General features: G+C 45.0%; 1 protein-coding gene and 1 long non-coding RNA gene across 12 annotated transcripts in view; one reads left to right on the top strand and one right to left on the bottom strand.

The window, feature by feature from the left end:
* Positions 1 to 22474, bottom strand: LOC116072884. Of its 5 annotated transcripts, XR_004111579.1 has the most exons (6): positions 14371 to 22474; positions 11390 to 13413; positions 10507 to 10558; positions 9594 to 9720; positions 1549 to 1649; positions 1 to 732 (listed from the first exon to the last, which is right to left on the bottom strand). It is a non-coding gene; the product is annotated as an uncharacterized LOC116072884 (long non-coding RNA). The 5 variants fall into 5 exon arrangements; XR_004111577.1 differs by having other exon boundaries at positions 10507 to 13413; XR_004111585.1 differs by lacking the exon at positions 10507 to 10558 and having other exon boundaries at positions 12484 to 13413.
* Fam3d (FAM3 metabolism regulating signaling molecule D) overlaps positions 20661 to 27342 on the top strand; it is an 18722-nt gene continuing 12040 nt past the window's right edge. Inside the window, exons 1-3 of one of the 7 annotated variants that reach the window (XM_031344432.1) lie at positions 20661 to 20722; positions 22847 to 22897; positions 25192 to 25299. In XM_031344432.1, the coding sequence (XP_031200292.1) occupies positions 22885 to 22897; positions 25192 to 25299 (121 nt within the window). In that variant the 5' untranslated portion in view covers positions 20661 to 20722; positions 22847 to 22884. The other 6 variants (XM_031344426.1, XM_031344412.1, XM_031344421.1 and 3 more) reach the window with 6 other exon arrangements.

The raw sequence follows: 27342 nt of genomic DNA, 5'->3' as shown, positions 1-27342 counted from the left end.
GTGTGAAGCTATCTCTGCTGCCATACAAAGAATTTTGATTACTCCCTATACTATAAAACTTAGCCATACATCAGTATATAAAGAGTTTACTATGTGGTAGGCCCTATGTTGAAGACTAACAACTCACAGATGACTGTGACAAAGCCCTGTAAGAGGTTACAAACTAGGAGATAGACAGCACATTGCAATGTACTGTTCTTCATTAGCTATGCCTACAAAAGCTGCCAGGTTGGGCACTGTATACAGACCATGACCAGAGAAGCTTTGTGCCAATCAGATGGGAGAGAGTCTGAGAATGTGTTTATATTATACCTGGGTCCCAAGAGGTAACTGCAAAATTTTTAGAAATCTCCAGATCCAGTTATAAAGTATATCATTATTAGTTGAATTATGTAAGTGTATAAGTAAAAATATATTTAAAACAAAGGTAATGCATACTCAGTACCCATCAGATATTATTTGTCTGTAATTGGCTCTTCCATGATCCCTGAATTTGCCATGGGTATGTTGTATGTGTAGAATGGTACCTCTCATCTCTCTATTTCCAACATGCTATGAATATGTTCTGTCTGAGGAATCTCTTTCCAATCTGTTTCCTCCAATCTCTTTCCAACTGAATGTTTAGAAAGTTGATGGCAGCAGCTTGAAACCATATTATTGTGTGTATGTCTATTGTGATAATTAAGACACTGCAACTCTGAGCTTGATCCATTGCTGCCTGGTTGACTAAACCTTTAAAAAAAAAAGTGATAGAAAAGTGATAGTAATTCAGATTAAATCTGAGAAATCTGCCATAATTATTCTAACCATTATTTTAGAAATATAATCAAAATTTGAGGGAGCTAGGTGTAGTGATACATGCCCAAAATCACAGCACTTGGGAGGCGGAAATAGAAGAGTGACGCATTTGAGTCCATTGTGAGGTGTACAGCAAGATCCTGTCTCCAAAAAATAATGGCAAGAATATTCAAAAACTGTTAACCTGATTCAGCAAATGCCACTAGTGTCCTTAAGGATAAAATTTTGGCATATGCCTTTCTTGTTTTACTGTCCCCTGACTCATTAACATAAAAATGGCAACCTGATAGCATTAGATTCTGTCATTTGGTGAGTTGATAGACTTCTTTGCTGAGTCAGAAACTAAGCAAATATATATTCATGGCTTAACTTTGTCGTATCAGGACAATAGGTTGGCTTGTACACACGTTGGTGAAAATGAGAAACAACAAAGAGTCCGTTGAGAGTCAATTGGCTGTGTAGGGTTTATAGTATAGAGCACTGAGCTGTGTGCTTCGCCTCCATCATCTCCTGGGAGGATGCAAACTACCCGTCATAACATGGATGAGGATTCTTTTTTTTTTTCTTAATTTATTTTTCTGGGGTTTTTTTTAGATGTTTTCTTTATTTACATTTCATTCATTATCCCCTTTCCTGGTTTCCCCTCAGGAAACCCTCTGTCCCCTGTCCCCTCCCTCTACTCACCAACCCACCCACTCCCACTTCCTGGCCCTGGCATTCCCCTACACTGGGGCATGGAGCCTTTCTTACCTGTCATTCTTCATTGTGCATAGAAGACTGAGGCTTGGGGAGAGGACTTTTCAGATCCTGTGCCCCTAGATGACAGGTGAGGCTGAAGTGTTCTTGGGCACCTTGGGGAAGATGAAATGTGAGCATGGAGGGATGCATGGAGAGTAAGTCCTCCTCCAAATGCTCACTGTAACCGTAGCAATAATGATGACAACACATGGAAGAACCAGAAACAAAACTCTTCTTTATTTTCATATTTCTTAGGAAATAAACTATTTCCTTCAACATTCAGGGAAATTTTGAGTACCTATTATAGAAGTCCCCTCTTATCCAGAAGAGTGATATTCCAGGACCATCAGAGATATCTAAAATCATGGAGAGTAGCACACCCTATTTATTGGGCTTTTTGTCCCATAAATGCATGAGGAAGAAGAGCTCCTCTCCAGACACAGATACTAAGAACAAGGAGCAGTTATAATACACTATAATAAAATATTTAAATGTGTTTCCTTTGTCCCTCTGCTCTTGTTCTTGTTCTTTCTCTCTGAGTATGTTTTCATGTAATACTTCAAGTTGACTATAAGTAACTGAGACTTCAGAAATAGAAACCATTGATACAGGGGAAATAAAATACAATAAGTCTAAGGGTCAGACAGAAGAAGAAGAGAGGGAGGGAAGGAAGGAAGGGGGGAGGGAGGGAGGAAGCAAAAGACAAAGAGCAGAACCATCTGGTAGTGCCTCCCCTGAGCTGTATCAGGAAACTGATGGGTATATTTTTCCTTTCTGTTGTGTTTTGTAGGCCCAGTCTGGTTTCTAATCCAGGGAAGGTATCCATTAAATATGTTTTATTGATAAATAGAGAGCTGAATGCTTTAGGGATCGCTCAAACCCAAGGGCCAGCCTCCTCTCCCAATTACTAGGGTGCCTAGAGAGAACCAGAGAAGTAAACCTCCAAATTGTGCCATATGTACCTTCTCTAAGGTGCCCTACAATAAGGCCTCCATCCCTGATGGAGTCTCCTACTCAAGGCTGTTTCTGGGACAGAAATTCTAGTTCATCCACCCTGTACTTCTGCCTACTGTAAGTTAGACTCCATTGCCGGAGGTTAAGACTCCAGCTGACCCAGCCGCCAAGAAGCTAGGAAGAGCAAACACTCTTTGGGCAATGAAAGAACAATAGTCATAAACTCCAATTTTTAAAAGCTCTAAATCAGCCATAAAGATGATCTGCTTCCTCTTCAGGTCTTCAGGATGTCTACCCTGCCCTGGGGGAAAGGCACTGGTGACGTGGGAAGATCTTAGCTCAATCCACACTCAAAGAACATCTCCGTATGTTAAACCTACATTCACACACCGGAGGATGTAACCAATGGGAAGCCTGGAAGAGAGGAGAAAGGACAGTAAAGAAGGAACATAGTGCTGACAGCAATCTGATTATAAATTGATATCTGTTAACTGTAGCAGAAGGGAAAGAAATATAAAAAAAAGAAAATTAACATTTCTGCCAGAGCTACAATTGTAGCTAAGCAGTAGGACACCTGTATACTATCCACACACCCCTGGCTTCTATGCCCAGCATGAGAGAGAAGACAGGCACGAGAGCAGGTGGGATAGAAAGAGAAGAAAAAGGATCGAGGAGAGAAAGGAGAGAGAGAGAGAGAGAGAGAGAGAGAGAGACTGGTTAAATAGAAAAAGAAAACAAAATCACAAAATCACAACTCCACCTCCATCGGGCAATCATTTATGAACTGAAATTCTCAGAGCTGGGAGGTCACAGGTCCAGAGATAAGGTATCTTGGGCCATCCAAGCTACCTAGGTAACCACTAATTGCCCACATCTGTGTTTGACCTGACAGCCTTGTGACCAACAGGTAAAAATTCATTTTGGAGTGTACAAACAGACCCCTACCTTCCACTAGCCAGGATAATAATGTCTTCAGATAACATCTGAGGCTTATACAAGAGGCTTTCCAGCTTGCTGTAACCACGATTTTCTTTTTTCTGTCCCTATGAAAGCTTCCTTAAAGCTGTTAGCACATTTGAACGTGGTGCTTTCTACTCGTGGAGTGGTCTAGTTTGGTAGTTTCTCTGCGCCGTTGCTAACAGATTTCAGAGCATTTAGCTTATGGTATTGCTTATTTTATTTTATTTTGTTTTATGTGTATGTGTGTTTTGCCAGCGTGTATGCCTGTGCACTACTTGTGCCTGGAGAGGCCAAAAGAAGGCACTGGATGCCCTGGAACTGGAGTTACAGATGATTGTGAGACACCTGATATGGGTGCTGGGAATTAAACCTTGGTTCTCTGGAAGGATGACCAGTGCTCTCAACTGTTGAGTCATCTCTCCAGCCTGGAAGGTATCCATTCTGTTTGCTTTCAACACATGGTTTCATAGAGTTTGGACTTTATTTGTTTGTTTGCTTGCTTTTGGACTACTTGCTTGGTTAAATTGCAATCATTTGGCTTTTTCTCCTGCCACTCATTCAGTATTTGTTTAAAGGAAAGAGGAAATGTTTAAACAAAAAAAAAAAATCTGTCATTTGGCACTCCAACTAGCCTTGTGTTTGATAATGACATTAAATAAGCTTGTAAGTATTTAGAAAATGGACAAGTCTAACTAAAGATAATTTGGCTTTAAAATTCTCTCAGTCGAGAACATTTGCTCCTAAAGAGATTCTTGCCAACCTGAAAGACTTAGGCAACAGAATTAAAGAACAGAATTAAAAATGAATAGGTAACCTTTACCAGAGTATATTTTGTAGGTGGTACATATTGTAGGTCAAGGGTTTTGAGTCTGTGTTGGTATCCCAAACGCTTCACTGCAAATCTTGCCTGGTTACAGAGATGGCCAGTTCAGGCTCTGTATCCTGTTACTAGGCACCTTAGTTAGGGTCACCCAAGTAGATTCCATGGAGTTCCCATTGCACTAGGTAGGTTTCTGCCTTGCCCCTAAAGTGCTTCTAATTCCAGCGTCTCTCCCAGTATTTTCTCCAGCAGTCCTCCCCAGACCTGATCCCTTCTGTTTCCATTCCCACCCGCCCTAGTCCATCAGTGATATCTATTCTATTTCCCCTTCCCAGGGAGATTCATGTGTCCTCTTTGTCTCTTAGCCTCTCTGGGTCTATCCTTTACTTTACAGTTACTATCCACTTATAAGTGAATACGTATGATGTTTGTCTTTCTGGGTCTGAGTCACTTCACTCAGGATGTTTTTTTTTTTTTTTTCTTTTTCTAGTTTCATCATTCTGCCTGAAAATTTGATGTTGTTATTTTTTAACAGCTGAGCAATGAATATTCCATTGTGTAAATGCACCACATTTTCTTTAAACATTCTTTAGTTGAGGGACATCTAGGTTGTTTCCAGTTTCTTGCTATTATGAATAAAGCTATTATGAACATAGTTGACCAAGTGTCCTTGTGGTAGGATAAAGCATCCTTTGGGTATATAGCTAGGTCTTGAGGTAGATCAATTCCCAATTTTCTGATTAGGGCAATGGCCAACCAGATTGAGACCCATGCCATGAGAGGGAACCAACCCCTGACACTGCCTTGGGGAGCCAGGAACAGGGGATAGATAGCCCAGGCACTAAGAATAGAACCAAACATCACTCCCAAAAGAAATCAATAAGATAAAATGATTCCTAATGATATTATGCTATACTTATAGATGGTAGCCTAGCATAATTAATGAGAAGAAACTGATACAGAGAACCACAGCCAAACATTAGGCAGAGATCAGAAAATCCTGAGGAAGAGAGAAAGAATTGTAATAGGAGCCAAAGGGGACACAGACAACCTTGTCACAAGAAAACCTACAGAATCAACTAACCTGGCCTCATAGGAGCTCACAGACACTGAAGCAACAATCACAGAGCCTGCATGGGTCTGACGTAGGCCCTTGCATATATGTTATGGTTGTGTAGCTTTGCCTTCTTGTGAGACTCCTAACATTGGGAGTGTGGGGTGTCTCTGACTCTTTCGCCTCCTTCTTGGACTCTTTTTTTTTCCTTCCACTGGGTCACCTCATCCAGCCTTGATATAAGGAGAGGTGCCTAGTCTTATTGCAACTTGATATGCCATGTTTGGTTAATATCCCTGGGAAGCCTGCCCTTTTCTGAAGGGAATTGGAGGAGGAGTGGATGAGGGAGGGAGGGGAAGAACTGGGAGGAGAAGAGGGGAAACTGCAGTCAGAATGAGAGAAAAATGAAAAATGAAAAAAAAATACCAATATGTAGACTACTTTAATTAAAAATCTTGAGCATCTAAAGAAAAACTGAGGAAATTGGTTATTTAAAAAATTAATAAGAGCTTAAGAAACTACATCTAAGTTCAAAGGACATGTTAAAATGAATGAAAATTAGTAAGAAAAATTTAGAGATCATATCAGAAGAAATATAAACTACACACATGCACACACACACACACACACACACGTATTAACTTCTCTCAACCCCTCTATTCTCATCTCACATTGCCTCTTCTTTATCTTCAAAAGAAAATTTCATGTCAGAATTTGCATGGAATATTGCATGACCTGTTCTTGTTCTAGAATAAAATTTAGAGGGAAAAGAAGATCCTATTCTGTATTAAATTCCCCATCTGTGAAGACGAGCCTCTGCTAACTGTTAAGTAGGGCACAGTAGGATCTAATTCCACACACCACTCTTCATCTTTGATCTGCTTCCTTTGCATTAGATCTTTCTTATATCTCAAAGATACTGACATGGAGCATTTCTTTGTTTTACTGAGATGTAAATCCTGGTTGTGTTATATGTAGACATGATAACTGTCTCCATGTAAAACAAAACTCAATTTGTACCTACAATTCCTAAAAGTAACTAAGAAACAAAACACAGAGCCACCCAACTTTACATTTCTTATAACTGGCTACTTACTATAATCACTATCCTTGGCCTAATTTAAGACATATTTTACCAATACATCTAAGTATTTGAGAAGTTTGACTGTGCCACGAGCTTTTTAGCATTTTTAACTTGTTGTATTTAACATTTCTCACATCAACAGAAACATAGGAATCCAACTGGTTGGGCCCACTTAATATCTTCCCTGCTGTTCTTAGTGGGGGAAAGTTCATTTGGTTTTTTGGCTTTAAAAGTCTAGGTTTAAAATAGAGTTGCCTCCCTCCACCCCCACCCCTGGTACATTTTGGTCTTCCTAACATCATATGTCATAAAACAATATTTGACCTCCTATGTACAAAATATGATGGGTGGTCAACAGGAGACACTGTAAACTGAAGTCTGCTCCCCCCAAAAAGAACTAAGCCATGTCTCTGATTATTATTCTACAAAGCTATATGTCTGATTAGAACTTCTGTGATGAGAAGTCTGTGAACTCACCTGTTTCAGGCCCATAAACAAATTCACTTAGGATATCTTAGCCTCCTAAGGAGTCATTCATTGTCCACCACTGTCTGTCCTAACATCCTGTGACTATCAGAAAAATTTTGGAGTACACAAATAAACCAAAAGTTTCCAGCAACTCAAAGTCTAAGTACGTCATCAGACAGCATCTGCGACCTGCAACAGAGACGTCTCCATTTTGAAGTCACCTGCCTCCCTGATGTTTCCACCAATTTTATTTGAAAAGTGTCTTGATTCGTGATTTTTCTTCTGTTCCCATGAAAACTTCATATAGCTGCTACATGAGAACATGGTATTTGGGAGAACCCAAATCTGTGTCCCTGGGTCATGATCACTTATATCTTCAGCAACATTATTTTAGAACTTGTCAAGTTCTCACAGTCTTTACCTCTGCATGTGTCATTTGCATTACTGTGATCCCAATCCACGGATACTGTTCTGAAATTAGTTTCTGTATCAGAAAGGAATACCAGATCCTGTTTCCACATCACTAAGCCCCTCCCACTACACTTTCTTAACCAGCCCAGGAGATGGGGAGCTCTGATTGACGTCTGGGTTACATGGTGGAAAGTAAAGACATGCTAGATACCCAGACAAATGCAGTTCGAAGTGAAAATTACTTGATTTAAAAAAAAAAAAAAGTTAAGTGAAAGACAGGCTCTTAGACAGGTATTTCCTATGTGCTGCTCTGAATATTTCGCTTATAAACAATACTATTTCCATAATCCTTGAAATAAGTTTTTCCACTTCATATATTATGAATAGGTAATTGTTCCTGGACAAATGAGAATTACAGCTGGGTTAGTTTTATAGTCACTCTGTTAAAATTCCTGTGAATATTAACTTTAAGGAGGAAAGAATTGCTTTGCTCATGTTTCCACCATGAGGAGAGCATGCTAGAGAAAAGCAGTTCACATCACATGGCCAGGAAACAGTGAAAATATAAGACCAAGAACAGGACATAACTTCCAAAGATCCACCCCCCAATGAGCTATTTCCTCCAATAGGCCTTAGTTAGCTTCAAAACTATCCAACAACTTCCATGACGGCAAGAACCAACAGCCAATCCTGTGGAGAGCACTCATACTCAAACTGTAACAAAGCCACGGGTGGAGTCAGGATTGTTCCCCAGTTGATTTGAAGATAGGATGAGAACACTCGGTCAGTGTGGGTTGGAAGGAGGGAGACATGAGGAAGGAGGGATGGTCAGAAAGACTCCTGTTCAGTTTGAAAATGGAGGAAGGGCCTAGATACAAGCCTAGATAGCGTCTAGACATCATCTTAAAGCCAGGAAGCAACATCTTCCCTGGAGCCTTCAGAAAGAACTGCAGCCTTAGCTCAGTGAGATCTGTGTCAGACCTGCGACCGTAAACCAGCTTCTCTCTTCTCTAGAGAGAGAAGGACACTCAACAGCCTCACGCTGAAAGACTCTGGCCCTACCTTCACTGCTGTCAAAGGGGCTGCAGGATCAGTGAGAGGAGAGAAGGGGGGAAATGTCACTGATCCTTTCAAGAGAAATTGCTAACTAGATTGGTAGTCTATCTCTGACAATGACTTTCATGCCAAGTCACCGATTTAATTACAAAGATCATGGCATAAGGCACCTGTAGCCATGCTAGATCAATTAATGAGGGTAAAGAAATGTAAATCGTTGGTGGCTTATTGATGGTACCATGTGGAGAGACAATGCTTTATATCTTCCGCCACACCTGGCTTCCCTTTGTTACCAAGGCTCACTGGTACTGTGAAAAACGATGCCAATTTGGTGTTGAAGTGATCACAAAGAAACCCTGGCATAGATCCTGGTGCAGTCTCTTCTCAAAGATTAGAATTAAAGTAACTGGTATAACAGGCATCCATTTTATCGGTGAGCCAACTCCCCTTGCCCGTGCACCCAGAAAGTCATATATGATCTATAAACACCCACACATGTGTTCCTCCTTGCATACACACTAATGCTTAAACACCTAAGCAGATATGCACAGAGTGACTGCTCTGTATTTGCTCTCTGACTAGCCAGGGGAGGGTTTGTTTGGTCCTCTGTGCTTTTCCCATTGAATGAAGCATTCTAATTCCAAAACACACCAGCTCTGGGGAAATAAACTTAATCTTCAGATTAGTTTTGCTGCCTTTCAGGAACTCAGGACTGCACACAATTTAAAAAAAAAAAAAAGAGCCCTCAATTCAGAAAATGCTTTGTGTATTAAAGAGAGCAGTCCAATAAAGGGGTCCTGATTGCTGGTGGCTATGATCTCAGAGAAGGGCATATGTGTAAGTGCTCATTGTTCCCCTTGTAAGCTGTCTCAATGTGGGCAAGTTAATTAACTACTCTGTGGCTCAGTTTCTCCATTTGCGAGTTGTAGGTAAATAACAGTTTTATGTGGAAGTTTTTAAGATGAATTACAAATATGTGTATATTTAATTTATTAATGACCTTTCTAATTTTTTGGTTGTTATTTTCTTGGAACTGGATCTCTTTGTAGTGTAGGCTGGCCTTGAACTCACTACATAATTGAGGAAGTCTTTGAGTTCATCATCCTGATTACACCCCCAAGGGCTGGGGGTGTAATCCCCACTGACACATTCTGGTGAACACTGTCAGTATTCCATGACTGTGTAGAATTCACTTTTCCAGAACCACAAGATAGACAAGAGAAAGCAGTGTTGGAGTCAAAAAACTGTACCTCAAAATGTGGCAGCCTGCCACGCTGAGCTGAAGAACATCCTTGGGAACTGGATCCCTTTGACCTTGCTGCTTCCTGAAGCACAGTGTGGCACCTCACTGGTATTCCCCTTCTGAAACAGCTTCTCCTAAAGGAAATACAACTACCTTAAACTCCTTGGGACTCTATTCCGTAAGGGAATGATGAACCCTGGGAGGGGAGGCCAAAAGTCATCACTAAATGCAGCCTGGCCTTGCATGGACTCCTCACAGGACGGCATGCCTCGGGAGATTGCCTGGCAGACTATCTGTGTCTGCAGGGAAGCTCCCCTTCATCTGTACCACCCACCCCACCCCCATTTCCCTCTTCCCTATGTGAACAGAATATTTCATTCTGACCCTGTGAATTGTCAAATTGTGGCTAGCTCTGGCATGCATGTGCACATTAACAAATGTTTTCTGTTGATAATCTGTCTTTGTTGGAAGAGTGCCTGCCATGACTTTTTATGATGGGCAGGAAAGAGACTGCGCCCTTTTCTGCCCATAGAATAGTAATATTTTCAGGATGCTGCAAATGCTATACACAAAATAAATTGTGACCATGCTTGTGTAGAATGACTCCATGGATGCCCACATTTTAATTCTGCCACCTGTAAATATGTAGTGTTTCCAAGAAAGTCAAAGGTTAAATTACTTATTTATCTGCTGGTCTAAAGAGAGCCTGGATTCTTCGGACTACCCATGTGGGCCCAGTACAATCCCAGGGGAAGTCCTTAAGGAGGAAGAGGGAGCTGAGGGTGTCTGAGGGGATAGAAGGAAGAGGAATGCTCAGCAATAAGCGATGGTGCTAGCTGTGGGGAAGGAAAGAAGTCCCTGGAGCCTCCTGCGTAAACCCCTGCCTACTGGCACCTTGATCCTAGGTGAGCACTAGATACCTGTTTGAAGCCACCAAGCCTGCAGGTCACTTGTCACAGCACCCTCAAGGCTCTGTAATTAGAGAAGCTGCCTCATACGTCACCTCTAAACAAGTTTGTAACTTGCCACCATTTTAAATGCTTTTCTTGTTTATTTGCTTTGAGGAAGGCATCCCCACCACTGTCCCCATCCCTGAGTCCCAGAGGTGTCTGGAGCAACAACATTCAGAACATGAACACATACCCTGCCCTACTCTGCTGGCCTAAGATTCGTCCCCCTCCCCAACAGGGACTGCCCCCTGCTCTTTCCTGCCACTATCTCCTGGCACTTGTCTTTATTTCCAAACCAGCTGCTGTACCTTATGTCCCAAGATACTCAACCCAAAGGGGGGTCTCACACCCTTTTGGGGAGAAATTGGGGTTAACAGATGGGGAAGCCCCAACCCCACGCTGGCCCAAGTGTATAAGGACCAAAAGTCCCTCTGGACAATAGCGTACCCTAAAGAGATATATAAAAAATGTAAGTCTACGTTGGTGACAAAGCCTAGGAATGTTAACTCCCTCCCAATGAACCTGGGGACATATATTCTTTCACTGTGCTTTTCCCTGCTTCCTCTGTCCACCTCCAGTTTTAATCTATAATTCATTGTGCTCCAACCCAAACCCAGTCTTTCTCCCATGCCACCTCCTTTCCCTGTTGACCCTCTTTTTTAACCCAAGAGCCCCTCTTTCCCTACGTGGGCTCAGCACCCTCACAGGCCCATGTGCTGGCTCACCGTACCTACCTCAACCTCACTCAGACCCTGGACGGTTTAGCACCACTTAAGTGGTTTTTGTTTTATTATTTGATTTGGGGCAGGGGGAATCCGCTCCAAAGTTGTTTGTGCTTGCACCCAAGTGTCACCTGGGAAGGCTGGAGTTGCTGGAGTTGCTGTAGTCAGAAGAAAACAGGCACAGCCTTGCCCATGCCCCTACCAGACTTCAGCTTCATTTCCTCTGCAGAGAGATCTAGATTAAACTTCCTCCTTCCTGGTAAGGGTGTTTAATGAGGCAGGGAGGGTTTATGGCAAGTCTCTTCCAAGCAGCGCTCAGCATGGGTAGGGCTGGGAGCAGCTACCCTCCCAAGGAGCCCAAGACCTGGCCTGTCACTCCCTCTAGGCAGCTGCATCTGAGAGCAACTGTCTAGCGAGGGCCACAACCACCCCCTCCAGCCCCCCAGGAACCAGAAGGCTGCTCTTCAGCAGCCAGGCCAGAGAGGCAGTTGGCTAGGTCAAGACTCAAGGTATCAACAGCTAACTCATCACCCCTTCAACGTGAAGAGTGAGCCCTGAGTCTCAGGTATGTCTCTGCCAGACCAGAGGGGGCTTTACTTCTCGGTCCATATTTTTTAACTAATGATAGAGTCAGGGAGGATGGGAAATGAAGAAGCAGCATGCCTGAGAAAGAAAGCAAGGAAAGAAAAGGAAACTACATAACTGAAGAGACTTAACTTCTGAGGCTGCAGTGAGGAGAGAGAGGAGACTTCATCTGAGGGGGATCAAGCCCAACTGACAGAGGGGAAGGCTGGTTTATCACTCAGTGCAGGTCATGTGGTGATTGATTAGTTATGTGTGCTGTGGATACAAAAAATAAGATCTAGAGTTCAAAAGCCTGGGATTTGAAACCACTCACTGTAGATGCTATCCCTTGACCACAGAGAATCTCCACATGTATTAACTCACCCGGGTGTATTAGCTTTTAAACCCACACATGTTCTAGATGGACATCAAGTTCTACAAATACTTGAATAATGAATAAAGAAAGGCAGGATATTCTCTGGCCACAAATTTCATTTTATCTCTGAAAAGGTTGAGCTGAAATGTTATGACAAAGGTATGTGGTCTTGAGAGATTTCCTGATAATGTACTGTCCAGCTAGTTCCTCTCACTAAGATCTGTTTTCCTCATCTGGAAAATGGGAATGAGGGGCTGAATATCCTGGTTCAGCGTCAGTTCTCACCTGTTAGGCACCTGTGGGAGGAAATCACTGAAACATAGATAATAGCACCAGCCACTCCTAAACAGTCTCCATGGGAGGTCAGTTCTCATTAATACTCCCCTCCCAAGAATGGGAGCCAGAGGCCAGAAAGACTTCATTCTCCCAGGCAGAATGGCTGCAGACGCCCTGTGATACAGCTGGTTCTGGAATGGCCCTGCAGATAAGTCACTCACAGAATATTAATTGAGCACTTTCAGTGGAGCAGGTAAACACACCATTGTTTTGGCCAGAAAGCAAAAAGCAACCTGTGGCAGATCATCGTTATCAAACCAGTTTTGTTACATGCTGCGCAGACGGCCTCAGAGTCAGGGACAACAGACTTCTCTCAGGAGGTTTGCTTGGCTAAGGCAGTGTAGAATTAGGTGGGAAGACAGGGAAGTGAGCAGTGGGGGCTGGAAGGAACAATAGGGCCCTGCAGAGCAGAGGTGAGATCATGTCACACCCAGGTTCAGCACAGCTGTAGGGGAAGGTTTGACTTTGCCAGTTGATCCATCTGCGTCTGCTGAGCTTCCCCTAGAGACCTGGAGCCTTCTCTCATGCTTATCATGTGCACAGCCTTCTCTGAGCTTAGGCCTTGTCAGCAAGCGGCCCCAGTTGCTTGCTGTATTCCAGTAGGACTTCAGGAATCTGCAGAGCTGAGTCGCCTAGCCTGCTCACTGACTCTTTGGCACTTTTTCCACGGTGGAGGATATTTGAAGTCACTGCTTGGCAACACTTCCTTAGGCTGAAGCAGCTGTTCTTCCTGGAGTGAAAGCAGTCTGTCTAATTAATGGAGGTGTGGACAGCCAGTAGGAGGACGGTTCCTTGAAGAAGATGCCGAAACCTCCAATGGCTGAGACCAATCCTTTGCTTTTGAAAGCTCTCAAAGGCAGGTGGGAACTCTGAAGTTTCCTCCCGAGAAAACAAACAAGAAAGAGATCCAAAGTCACTGAGAGAGCTCCCATGCCCCCAGCATTTGAATCACAGCTCTGCCTTTTGTTCAACTGTGACTCCTTGGGCCAGCTGCTTCATCTTCTGTACTTTTCTAATTCCTTCTCTCCTCTCCCCTCTTCCCTCTCTCCTCTCTCCTCTCCCCTCTCCCCTCTCCTCTCGTTCTCTCTCTCTCTTTAAAGAATGGGTCATCTGTTTTACACCAAAGAATGAGTCATCTGTTTTATAGTAGATAAACACAATCCATTTATTTGTTGGAATTAGTATTTTGGTTTATTTCTTTTCAAAAATAATGGGACATTAGCAAATTCCTGAAGGGCTTACATGTGTAAATTAGCCAAGTCAATAAAGTCAAGCACCTGCCCTGGGCTGGCGTGGAGCAGGTGAACTTGTCGATGTTCAACACCTGTTGTACCATAGGTACTGTGCAAGCTACAAGGCTTTTAGCAGTGACAAAATGCTATCTCAGGAAGTTCACAGTCTATCAGAACAGTCACGTAGAAGACTGGGACCATGACCCGATAAGAGATATATTGTATGGGTCAGTTTTCTGTCATTCTGACAAAATACACAAGAAAGTCAATTTAGAAGAAAGGTTTATTTGGGTTCATGTTTTCATCCCATTGCTGTCTGTTGAATCAGGGCCCATGGTGTGGCAGGGCATCACAGTGTGGTGCATGCAGTGAGGCAAAGCTGCTGGCTTCATGGGGACTAGAGAGAGATGGGAAAGCATGGCATAGAGGGTGGAAACACGATGAACCCTTCAAGGTCATACCTTCATGAACTATGCCTTTCAACTAGGCTCCACCTCTTAAAGTGTCTACTCCTTTCTAATAGTGCATTAAGCTATGAACTCAACAGATTCGTCTAGGCCTGAGGTTAGAACACTTATGATCCAGTCACTCCCAGAGGACCCACCTCTGAACACTACTGCATGGAACCCAAGCCTTCAACACATGAGCTTTTGGAAGACATCTCATAGGCAATCACAACAGAAGGCTGCCTGCCCATGGGCTCCATGCCAAGGACTTAGATCTTCCGTAGCTATTCCTCCAGTGAAGGTAGTGCCAGCAAGGTGGCTTCAGTAGAGATGGCATCAGAAGGAAGCTGTTGCTGAAGACATGGGGAGCTGGCCTGATTCTATTAGCCCTGTTGGGGATTATAGAGATCAAACTCTGGAGGGGAAGAGACAGAGTTTAACTTGAAACTTTCCAACCTATGTAAATGGGGAAACCTCTGTATTTCAGGTAGGACTTGAGGGCCAATGAAGAAAAAAATAAAAGACATGTAGAATAGAGAAGTCTGGGGATGACTGTGAGACTCCTAGGATTCTGTCTCCAAGTTGCTTCATCCTCCTGCAAGTTATCCACACAGGAGAGTTGTCCCTACAGGGTAGCAGAGAGATCCTCAAACCCTCTAGGTTCCAGGCTGGGTGTGGGGGCACATACCTTTAATTCCTAGCACCTGGGAGACACAGGCATGTGGATCTGTGAGCTCAAGGCCAGCCTGGTCTACGTCAGCCAGGGATGTTAATACAGATGTGGGGGCCAGATGTGGGACCACATTCTGTCCCTCCGCTGGGCACAGCTACTGGGGAGGCAAAACACTGGGAGCTTGACTGTGTTTATCCCACCACCACCTCTGGGAGGTTGCTGGGCTACAGGGATGCACAGAGACACCCCTCGGGGGTAAGAAAATGCAGTCTTGGGATGTAGGAAAGCCAAAGCTAATATTCCCTGACTCCCGGACATCTAGTCACGGCTAGAAAACCCACACAGAGAAGTTGGGAACAAAGTGTCAGGGGTCCACGAGCCAGTAACAAGGCCAGGACTATTGGGGGCGCTGGGGCTAGGGCTGGGAGCTCCAGCTTAGCTCATTGGCAAAGGTAGTGGCAGTTGTCTGGAAGTGCAGGGAGCCCTTCTACGGAAGACTTAGGCAGCACAGCTCTGTAGGTGAAGGCCTTCTCTATGTTCCCCATGGTGGTGGTAGATGAAAGAGACAGTCCTTGGTTCCAAACTGTTTATTGGTTGTTCATCATGAAAAATGGATGCATACCAACTTCTCAGGGTGGACCAGAGATTAAATACCTTTTGCAGGGAGGAATATCTGGGAAGAGGAGTTTATTGGCTCCACCCTCAAGGTGACTAGGTAACTCATTAGCATGAGGAACTCTGTTCCGGGCCTATGTGACCATAGGTCACATTTCCTTATGTGGGAAGTGTGGCATGTGTTCCAGGCCAGGAATCTAGCAGGGAACAGGGAGCTGCCTACTATCTGTCTCAAGTGTGTACTCCAAACTTCTGGGGATTCTGACCCCCTTTACCTTACCAAGCTTCCTGGCAAGGTCCATTGTCCCACAGAAACCCTATCTTGGAAAGAAAAATTAAAAACCCTCTTGATTCATCTGGACTAGAGACCAACAGAAAGATAGCTTTTCTTTACTGGAACATTCTTCAGGGAGCTCTTATCTGCCCATGGATGATCTCATCTCTGTGATCAGTGGATGTCACGCACTGTCTTCATCAAGGCCTGGGCCATTTGGCCATGATGGAGTCATAGACTAGGGTCAACCCTATACAAATGAGTGGGAAACACACATCTTTCCCCAAGTGATCATCCTAAAATGCTCACCAGTAAAAGAGAGACTGGATTCTGGGTGTTAGGCAGGTGGCCATGGCCACAGATGCCCAACACATCCTCACTTCTACCGTGCTCTCCTGGCTTAACTAAGTTACAGCAAACGTAGACAGCAATGCTGCCTAGGCATTCTGTCACCAGGCAAGTTGCTTAATCCTTCTACGTCACAATTTGCTCACTGGTAAAAATGTAGTTCGTAAAAAAGAAACTGGACGAGATAGTTGGGGAATTAAATGGTAATGTGGGGCTTGAAATTGGCAGAACAATTGTGCTTATTAGAATCCATATTGTGATTATTTCTTCTCTGGTCAGATATCTGACTCTTATACCTTCCTAGATAAAAAATACTCAAGCCCAGTCCCAAGAGGCAGCCGTTTTGAATGATCTGCCTCTGACAGAAATCACATGACCTATGAATGAGTTCGTTCCTTCATGTTTGACCTGAAATGACTCAAGTTATCAGCAGGCCTGCTGTGACTAAGGAATGAACCCTGACAGTCCAGAAAGTCCTGCTCTGGCTCAGATGGTACTCTGATGACCCCAGTTAGACTTTCAACAAAGAGAATTCTGGTGACTCAAACTGCTTACCTGAAGAATAGATGTCCAGCCCTTGAAGTTGCCCCTGCCCACTCAGCCCAGTTGAAGGAAAGGGGAGGTCTGTGTGAACAGATGTCTTCCACTTTTCTTCAGCTGCTTGGTAGAGATCTGGGCACTCCATTGCCCATTCATTAGAGTGGCTTGTTCTAGGATTACAGGGTCCTGGGAGAGTTGGGAGTACATGTGGCATTCCCAGAGATGGGGGTGGGGGTGGGGGGAGGGACTTCATTACCTACACTTGTCCCTTATGGAGCACACCCTTTGTCTTGACTAAGGTGTCCAGGTGCATTCTTGTACTTAATCCCCATTAGGTTAGGCATGATGATGGCATGTACAGACAGGAAAATAGAGGTTGAGAGATAGTTATGACAGAGATACCATGGTGAGAACCTGATGGCTGGAACTAAAGCACAGGCCATAGAGTTGTGCTGCTTGCTGGCTTACTTTCTCATGACTTTCCCAGCTGCTTTGTTATATACCCCAGGACCACCTGCCCCAGGGTAGCTTCACCCACAATGAGCTGGGGACTTTCCAAATCAATCACTAATTAAGAAAAAGCCCCCAGAGGCTTGCCTACAGGCCAATCTTATACACACATTTTCTGAATCATGGTTCCCTCTTCTTGGATGTGTCTAGGTTTGTGTCAGTTTGATAGAAACCAATCAGTACCTACACGTTAAAAAAAAAAATACAACACTGAAGACAAGGTATTATGAAAATAAGCTATTTCCTTCTTAAATAAATGTCACTAAAACAAATTTTTCTCACTAGCAGCCTTATTTTTTATGGATTTATTCACTACATATCTCCCTCTGTATTGGTGGCATCATTAATAATGTCCTGTAGATATCAGGGCTTTAGGGGAAGGGCTTATGCAGGGATGAGTGGTAACCTTCCACAGGCCCTGGTTCCAGGCTGATCCATAGCAGGACTGTCAGCATGGGTTCCACAGGCCCTTCGAATCTTAGCTTTTATTCTACAGCCTGTCTCTACCTTGGTCTTGTCTTCTTCCCCCACCCCCACCCCAGCTGTGTCCCTCACACCCTATCACTGCCCCCATGGTACTTTCATCTCCCAAAGTGTGTGCCCCAACTGTGCTTCTGCCCTTGGGGTATTCAGGCATCATTTCTGCCAAAACAAAGGGAACTGGAAGGAGTGGGTTTACTGGATCTCTGCCTGGCCAAGTGAGTGTTGTGTGTACGTGTGTGTACATGTGTCTGTGTGTGTGTGTGTGTGTGTGTGTGTGTGTGTGTGTGTGTGTGAACAGCTCTTCTAGACAGTATTCAGTAAAACAGATCTCTTAGATGATATTCCATACAACAATAGCTCTCCTTATTTGGGATGGTGGGTAACAAGGGCTTTATAGACCCTGAGGAGTGTGCAGGGTTTCCAAAGACAGTCATTGGCTGGGGCTGCAGTGCTGCAAGTGCGTTGTTTGCATAAAGAGGGATTCCAGGAGCTTAAACCTATAAACTGGCCAAGAGGACTGCAGGTGGGGATGAACTGACCATAGGGCTACATGCTCCACAGCTTGCAGGCCAAGAATAGGGAGGGAGGGATCTTTACTCCTGATCTCAAGATGAGACTTTGGTCTCAAGATGAGATTTTCTGGGTTTTGGACCCTTGCTCCAGGCTTGTTCTCCCTGGTTGCACCTGCCCACCCCCTACCAAAGTATTCATCCTTAGTAATGAACACCTCCCACCCCACCCACAGCAGTGATGGGTGACAAGTAGAAGCTCCTGGAAGAACAGATGGTGATCGGTAACCTTTAGTGACAACACTTAGTCTGTGAAATGTCCAAGAATGATGTGGAAATAAACAGGGCTTAAATTTTCAGAAGCCAGGTGGATTCTAAAGTCCAGGTGTGTCCTCTGGGAACATGATGCAAAATAAAGAGGAAGGAGCTGATTTGGTGCAGGGAGAAGAAGGCCAGTGTATAACAAGTCCCTTTCTTCATTCTCTGCACACCCTCTGGCGTACACCATACACCACACATGCCTGGTGCCTATACCTGGACAGGAGTGTAAAGGCTAGACAGAGTGGCTGCAGGTAGCAGGGAAGGTGGCCAAAAGCTCAAGACCATCTACAAAGCAGTCCAAGTGTTTTGATAGAGGGGTCCTTGTGATGGCAGGGAAGGTCCAAGAGTCGGAATTTAGCAGATGAAGTTTTCACTTCACTGGAGTCACTGGTGAGATGCTCTGATCCTCCCTATTTGACAGTCTATCCCCAGTCTAGGAAAGGTGGCTCCTTTCACTGGCTACCTTGCCTCTGGCTGGGCAAGTCATGGTTGAGCTGAAAGTCACAGAGAGCTCCAGGAAACCAGCAGAAAGAAACAGACATTCTGGATCCTGCAGGGCCTTTATGAAATGCCGCAGTGGAGACTGGAGTGGGTAGGGGATAGAGCTCTGTATCAAAGCAGTCTGGCATGTTCAGTGCCCTACATTTAATACCTAATACTGTGGAAGGAAGAGAAGGCAAAGAGATATCATGGACAGCAGAGATGCAGTGGTGTTACTGTGACTCCGAGGAAAGACTAAACATCCCTATGGGAATGATACCAAGAAGGAACATAAACCGAGAGTGGGGGCACTGAGCCCTGTAAGCAAGATGGCAGGGTGGTCTCAAACCTACAGCCCTTAGAGAAAGGGTGACCTGCTGCCTGCCCCCTTCCACAACGGGTAGATAGCATTGCCTCTTTTTCAAAGACAGAATTCTAAGACCCCTACACAAGCTTACAAGCAGCAAGCCAATCTGCCTGAGCCCTAGTCGTGGCATCTTTCTCGGTATAGCACATTCGTCATTGTTTAACTCTTCAATGACCAGCCCTTCACTCACTGCCCAGATGCCCAGCCCCCTCTGGCAGGTCATGTCCCTCCCCATTGGGAAAGGATACATGAATGGAATTGGCCCCAGACTTAACAGAAGCATTTCCATGGAGAGATTTTAGTGTCTCTCTCCTAGTCTCCATATCAGTAAAGCATCTGATTGGTCTTGAGTCATATGCTAACTTCAAAAGCAATCGCAAAGGACACCAAAAAGGCTGATTTGTCAGCCCCATGTGTCGGGGTTAGGATAACATGATGAATGTGTCTCTATCCAGGACCACGTGGACATGTTTAACCTTGACTTCCAGGGCTAGAGAAGGCTTCCCAGAGAAAGTGGTTTTTTGTTTTTTGTTTTGTTTTGTTTTGTTTTGTTTTACCAGGAGTCCTACAAACTGAGTAAAATTGCTCCAGAGATAGACTCTTAGTGTGCAGACAAAGAACTAATTAGGGCAAGTTCCAGGAGTACTACTCCAGAGTGTAACTTGTCACTGGCTTTGATGCTCTCGACAAATGCTTCAGGAATAAAATTCACAGTTTGCTGTGTGGTCTTAGAAATGTCTCAGCCTCTCTGAAGTTTCGTCTCCTTCTCCATGTGGTGGCTTAATCATCCTATCCTTCCAGGACTGGGTCGGATTCAACCTGTCCCATCCCTGAATATTTGTTGAGCATTCCTCAATGCTCATGTAGTCCTGACCTATGGTCACAAGGCTTGCTGGGGAGAAGAAAATGTCAGAACTTCTAAGCTGATCTGGAGGCAGAAATCATCAGAGTGGGGGAGGGACAGGACAGAGGGACAGGCCAAGGACAAGGAGGGCTTGAGTGGCTCTCTGGTCAGGGCGGGAGAGCACAGCTCACAACAGCTGGGGGCCTCCCCAGAACCCTCCCTTTGTTCCTTCCCCCACACCCTCTCTACTTGTTGGGTATTGTAGAAAATGCTACAATTGGGTGAGCACTGGCCTGCAGTTATAGCAATGCCCTAGGCCACCAGGCCTGGCTGCATCTAGAACAAGGAGACCTTTCCCCTGAAACTCTGCAACCCGAATGACTGGTTGTTACAAGGAAGCTTTTCTCATGTATTGATGGCTGCAGTGAGAACTCTTCCCTCCCCCCATGTCACCTGCTCCTGGTGCTTTTTTCCTCCCAGTACCCTCAGCAGCACACAAGCTGGGCCCGTAAGCTCTGGCCCCACAGCACCCACTCGGCCATCAAGGTGAGCACGCTGGGGTCTCTGGAGGCCAGGGAGCTCCTTGGATGTCAGGTGGGCATCCAGGAACTCAAGCAAGTGGGATTCCAGGCTGAAGAACCCATGGCCAAGGCAGTATTGTGTGCTGCTCCCCACCCCAACCCTGAAACCAGATCCTTCCAAGCTTGGCTACCTAGCCAGAGTTCTTCTGTGTACCCTGGCCCCCTCTCCTTCCCTAAATAATGTTGCCTGATTCTTAAGTGTCTGAATATCCACCAAGACTCCTCACTCTTCATCTCTGACTCCCTCAAACTCTCTACCCATCATCCTCCACCTCTGCTTCTGTTTCATTCTTCATTTTTCCTTCCTCAGCCCTGGCTCAGCTGTTTCTTGGCACACTCTGTTACTGTCCATGTCTGTCCTATCCCAGCTCCGACCTTCTACCCTGGCTGCCCCCCATGTACACAGTAGTGGGGGTGGTAGAGCACAGAATGTCCTTCAGTCCTCATCTGGGAGCTCCTGAGCCGCAAGTCATGTTCTAAGGAGCCCACGTCATTACAATATATTTTATATCTGAAAGAAACATGTCATTTGACTCTTGGGGAAGCCAAAGGGTCTGTAAAAGCTGTCTTGAGGGGAGGTATAGGTGGAAGAGCGCAGGCACACAACAAGGTAACAGCTCAGATTCCTGACTCTCAAGGCCCTGCGGAAGGTTATGGCAGTAGGTTTTCTCACTGGAGGGTTCAGTAGTGTTACCATTGTTTAAGGGGGAAGGGCAGATCCTGCCTCAGTACTCCCACATAGACAGAGGGAGGCCAGCAGTGCTCAACCTGATGCAGTTAGGCTTGTGGGTGTGTATTCCCGTCTCCTGCCTTACCCGAGTCCTTGGCAGTTGGACACTGGAGACTGTTAAAAGGATGTCTGTTAAGATAGATTCTTGGGAGAAAAAAATTCTAGGGGGTAGGGGAGGAGGGAAATAAAACCAACACAGACCAAAAAGGTCACTTGCCCCAGCTCCACCTAGCCCTCCCCTCTCCTAAGTACCAGCTGGTCTCCAGGAGACACTCAAAGTTGGCACATTACTGGCAACTGCTCAGCTCCTCAGGGCAACACAGAAGGTTTAAAAAGGATGACCCAGACCCTGTCCGGGACACAAGAAGGGAGAAAATCCTGGTTTAAGCTCTCTTCTGAAACAAAAAGTACAAGAAGTCAAAGCCTGAGGGGAATACCAGGGACCCTGTAGCTGTAGATGTGTGTCCAAATCTGTCCCCTTGCTTCTACCTGATGAATGAATGACCTTGGGCTTAACCATGGTGGGCTGTCTTTACTGATCCATGAAGAGATATTCATAAGGCACCTGGCAGAAGCTTGCCTGCGGAACACCAGTCTTGCCTACTCCTGTCTCCTCACATCAACAAAAGTCACTTCCTTTCACTGATGTTTTGAGTAGCTGACAACCCTGGACAGTCAGGCGGGAGTGGAGAAGAAATAGAGAAAGGGAGGGAGGAAGGAAGAAAGAGAGCGGAGAAGGGTGATGTTTCATAAAAAACATTATGTTTTGTAGAGCGCAGTATGGTGCAGTGGGAGGGCCCTTGCTGAGGCTAGAAATAGAATATAGTTTATTTGGGGCATGGGAAGGGAGGTTGAGAAGGGACTGGAGTCAGAAGGTGTGCAGGAAAAGAATGGAGGGAGGAGGAGAGAGAGGGAGACAGAGGGAGAGAGAGGGAGAGAGAGAGAGAAAGAGAGAAGAGGAATGCATGGAGAGAGGAAGGAGGAAAAGGAGAGAGAGCAAGAAAGGGGTCAGAGAGAGCAAAGATCAAACAGTCCTTTTTATAGAAAGCCAGGCCTACCTGGCTGTTGCTAGGTAACTGTGGGGCGGAGCCTAAAAGGAAAGCTGCCGCGGTAACAAAGGGGATGAAGGCAAATCAACTCTTTGAAAATGCACGGTCCTCTACTTGCTAATCTCTGCATTCACTAGGTAAAATACAGGAGCCCTCGAGCTGTTGAGGTAGAAGGGACAAAAGCTGCTCCCCTGCTCACAGGGCAGGTGAAAGGAACCCGAGCCAAAGGATGCCAGTCTCAGTGCCAGCACCCTCTCTGATCTTCAGACCTCAGAGGTCAGTTTGTAATTGGTTTTTCTTCTCTCCACAGGTTAACGCTGACCCCAAGCCATTCTTCACTTCAACAGGATGAGAGTGGCAGGTACCAGGGGTCTGCAGCTTCTTGGGCAGGGGCTCTAAAATTTGCTTTGGGCTCACTTTGCTATCATCAGTGTCTACCTATCCCAGCCTCAGAGGTGGCTCAGTATCCCTTGTCAAAGGCCCCAACAAGAACTCCAGGAGGACATCATGCAGGGAAACCTGAGAGAATGGAGGACAAGACCCTATCCCTATTGGTGTGCCCAACCTTTGGATGCTGTGACATAACTTTGTCATCTACAAAGTCCACACTTTATAACCGCTAAGAAGTTACTATAAATAAATATATAGATAAAGCTGTGTGTGGGCACACGTGTGTGAACATGTGTGTGCACAGGTGTGCATAGATGTCAGAGGCAATGTCAGCTGTTTTCTTCTCAATCTCTATTTTTTGAGACAAGGTCTCTCATTGAACTTGGAATTCCCCAGATATGAAACCCCTAGGACATGCTTGTCTCTACCTACATCTTCTGGTAGCACTGGGGTTACAGATAGAGATCCCTGGACTGACTCTGACATGTATGCTGGGGGCTTGATCTCAGGTCTTTCATGCCTGTGAAGCCAGTTTTTTACCTACTAAGCCATCTCTCCATTCACTTAAAAAAAAACTTTGAATGTTTTTTAAGATTATAATTTTTGTGATTTTATGTGTTGGGTCACATTTGTAGCTATCCTAGGCTGCCTATGTCCAGTAGGTCATAGTATGGATATACCTAAAGGCTGGGGGAGCTGAACAACTGCTGTCTCCAGTGGCCTCTTCTGCCTAGCATCCCAGCTTAGAAACACCCAGCTCTGGCCAGAAATCAGAGGCTACATACCAACCTCGAGGATGGCTTTGCAGAATCCTCTTATAACAGGGAGCATGGTGACACAGAGTTCTTCGGGGCACACCCTCGGAGTGGATCCCTTTATGCAGGCATTAAAATGCAGAATGAGTGCAATACATACATCCCATTTATACTCCCAAGTAACTATGAGAAGTCATGGCACCTGATTGGGAGTCAGCTTACTATCCTGGATTCCAGTCTTATTCCTTCCAAGGAGTTACGGGAGTACAACTACCTCTTCAAGCCTTGGTTTCCTCATCGGTGAAGTAATACATTACCAAGCACAAAGATTTAGTAGATGAGTTGAGATCATCTATTTTAAATCTGTCAGTATAGTACTTGCAGAATGGGTGCTGCCAAGTGTGGACTGGGACCCAAGGGAAATTCCACTTTGCACCAGAAGACAAGGAGCATCCCCTAAAACAAATGAGATCATGTGGTTATGCTTTCTGGCCCTTGCAAGGCAAAGCTCTTAGTACCCCTCCCATGTATGGGATTGCTCCCCAGTGTAGGAGCCAAAGTCACTTCTGCCTATAAGGCAGGGGAGGATGGAGAGCTGTATCCTGTTCTGAAAACACTGAATAAGTATGCTGGGTGGTTATTTGTGGTGGTTTTGAGCTGATTAAAATATTGAGGATACCCCTAGGTCCTACAACTATGACTATAATACCAAAAATGTAGGTCACCCATCTACCCACCCACCCAGCCAGCCAGCCAGCCAGCCATCATCCATCTACCCATCCACCCATCCATCTACCCATCCACCCATCTACCCATCCATCCACCTACCCATCCATCCATCTGCCCATTCATCTATTCTTATATTCATTATCTATCCATCTTTCTATTCTATACATACATACATACATATATCTGTTTTTCTTTCATTCATCAAATAAATATTAATACATGCTTTGTATACAAAATAAAACTCTTGCCTTCAAAAACATCCTGTTCCAGGAAACAGTCAAGTAGTGTGATGATGATATTTGAATAAGAATAGGATGATGTGATAGAAGCTAAATGAGAAGAGGTTGCAGCTGGAACTGTGGAGACCAGAGGCCATAGAAATAGACGTTATCATATCTACTCTTTAGGGCTGACTGACTAGCTGAGAGAGGGTGAACTCCTGCACACAGTACTGAGGTTATTTCCCTAAGGATTCTCTCTGGGCAGCTAACTAGAGCCCAAGGAGGAACACTTTCAACTCATTCACAGTGGCAGTTTGGGAAGTATTCATAATGTCTGATCACTGATCTCACTGTCTGATCTCAGCATGGACTCTTGTGTGGTCTCAGCACAGTCTCATGTTGTGGACATGATCTGTACACATGACCGAGAGTCCCCCCACCCCTGCCGCCATCATGTTGGAATTTGGTAAGAACTCATACATGAACTTTCTACACGGCTCTGCACCACAGCCTCCTGTTGGGATATGGCACATGACCTAACAGAATTTCCCTACTTGCAGGTCTGATTCGTGTTGTGGTCTTCATCTTCACTGTGGTCACCATGTGGGTCTTCCTCCGCAACTACACCAACTTCAGCAGGAAAACCATCCGTCTGCCACGCTGGCTGGGTAAGTGGGGCTCCTGGCCATAATCCACGGAGCAGGGATTAGGGTGCTGAGGAGCTCTCTCCTGAGGTGAGCCAGGAGGCAGCCAAATATGATGATCTGGGCACTGGCATTGTGGGATACGGCATAAGATTCCTGGACTGCCAGGAAGCTATAGAGAGCAGAGAAGTGTTCTAAGAGCCTTATCTAAGGCAGGACAGAGGGAAGGAAAGAAGAAAGTGAAGAAGTAGTAATGTCTAAGTTGCTTTCTGAGTTGTCAGTGGCTTCTCCTGCCTGTTGTCCTCTCTGCCTCACACCTTCTCTGAATAGGGCCTGCATGTCTGCTCCATTTCACCTTCAGCTCCCTGCTCAAATATTACCACCTCAAAGGCCTTCCTGACCCCGCTCCCTGAGACTTCAGCTGCAGTCTCTCCTCTCCATTTAGCCTCTTCCATGCCATCCTGTTCCAAATCCCAGCATCATGTTGATCTGTTGTCCTAGTAATGGCCTGACCTCACCTCCTAGAATGTAACTTTCCTGAAGGCAACAATTTTCTGTATAAGGCAGTGCTAAAAGTATTGGATGGATGTATGGATGGATGTATGGAAGGATGGATGAATGGACAAATGGATGAATGGATGGATGGATGGATAGATAGTTGGTTGGGTATATTTGAGTGGGTAGATAAATGGAGAGATGAATGAATGAATGAATGAATATATTAGAGTGGATGAATAGACAGATGAATGGGTAGATAGAATGATGGGGTGGATGTGTGGGTGAATGGATACATAAGTAAATGAATAGATGAGTAGGTGGATAGATGATAGAAGGACAGATAGGAGGTGGGGCAGATCAATAAGTGAGTGTATAGATAAATAGAATGACAGGTGGGTAGGTGGATGAATCAGTAAGTAAATATATAGATGAACTGATGATGGATAGAACGGCAAGTAGCTAAATTGGTAGGTACATAAGTGAATGGATGAGTGGGTGGGTAAATAAATGAATGGATAAACAGGTGGATGGACAAGCTCTTACTGCTTTGCCTATAGTCTCATTTCAGCTAAAAATGCCCTCAGGATGTGGTCTTTGATGTGGTTATATAATAGAATCAGGCATGATTTGTGGCATGGTTTCGTCATGCATCATGGTTTTGAGAAAACAGAAAGTCAAGGCAACTTTTAAAACTAGTTTTCCCTTAGAGATGTCAGAACAGGGATGAGAGCCTGGGTGTGTACATTTAAATCCTTTCAAGAGAAGGGAAGGGGTGTGTGTCCTGAGATCTGTCTTCCCAGGAGACTGAGAACCACCACCACTGACAGAGTTCAACGTCCTCTGCAAGGACCAAGATGGCTCCCAACTTAACCATGAGAGAAAGAAACCAGGAACCCCATCTTTAACACAACTCCATAGTGGAGGGATTGATAGCTTTTACATCATATATCTCATGTCAGCTGAGACGCAGAGCTCGCATTGAGATTTCATATATATGTGTGTATACATACAGACACTTAGTGGCTTCCAGGTCCCTGATCCAGAGATGGATTCCACTGCCTGCTGGCCTCATGGAGATGTGAGCCAGAGCAGTACAGGAGGGTCAGGGTGTCTTGTACAGGACAAAGCCCCAGTCTGAATGTAGTGGGCAACTGCTATAGAGAGCTTACCCAGTAACTATCTCTCAAAGCTCAGTTACCTGGGAGCTGACAAACCAATAGGCTCCAACCCACAAGCATCAGGGAGCTCTAGCTCTGTCTGAGGTCACAGGAACCCCAAAATAAGAAACAGGTGGCCCCCACTTGTGGTGGAAAGAAACAAACAGACTTAGCTACAAAGTTCAAAAAGATAGCAGTGCATTTCCCTAACCCAGAGTCTCCAGAAATGCAGGCGTTTGCCCAGAGGGAAAGACAGACAGAAAAAGAAAAACCCACCCACAGCCCAGAAGCACCAGCCAACTTCCCCTTACTTCACAGGCTTCTGCCTTGGAGGAACATACCCCATTTTATGATCTCACTGTGCTGATGTTAAAGCTATATATTACTCCAGCACAAATTTATGCTCATCATT

This window comes from Mastomys coucha, unplaced genomic scaffold (genome assembly GCF_008632895.1).
Source record: "Mastomys coucha isolate ucsf_1 unplaced genomic scaffold, UCSF_Mcou_1 pScaffold10, whole genome shotgun sequence".
Taxonomy (NCBI): domain Eukaryota; kingdom Metazoa; phylum Chordata; class Mammalia; order Rodentia; family Muridae; genus Mastomys; species Mastomys coucha.
The sequence above is the reverse complement of the archived record's forward strand: the minus strand, read 5'-3'. Positions and strand labels throughout refer to the sequence as shown.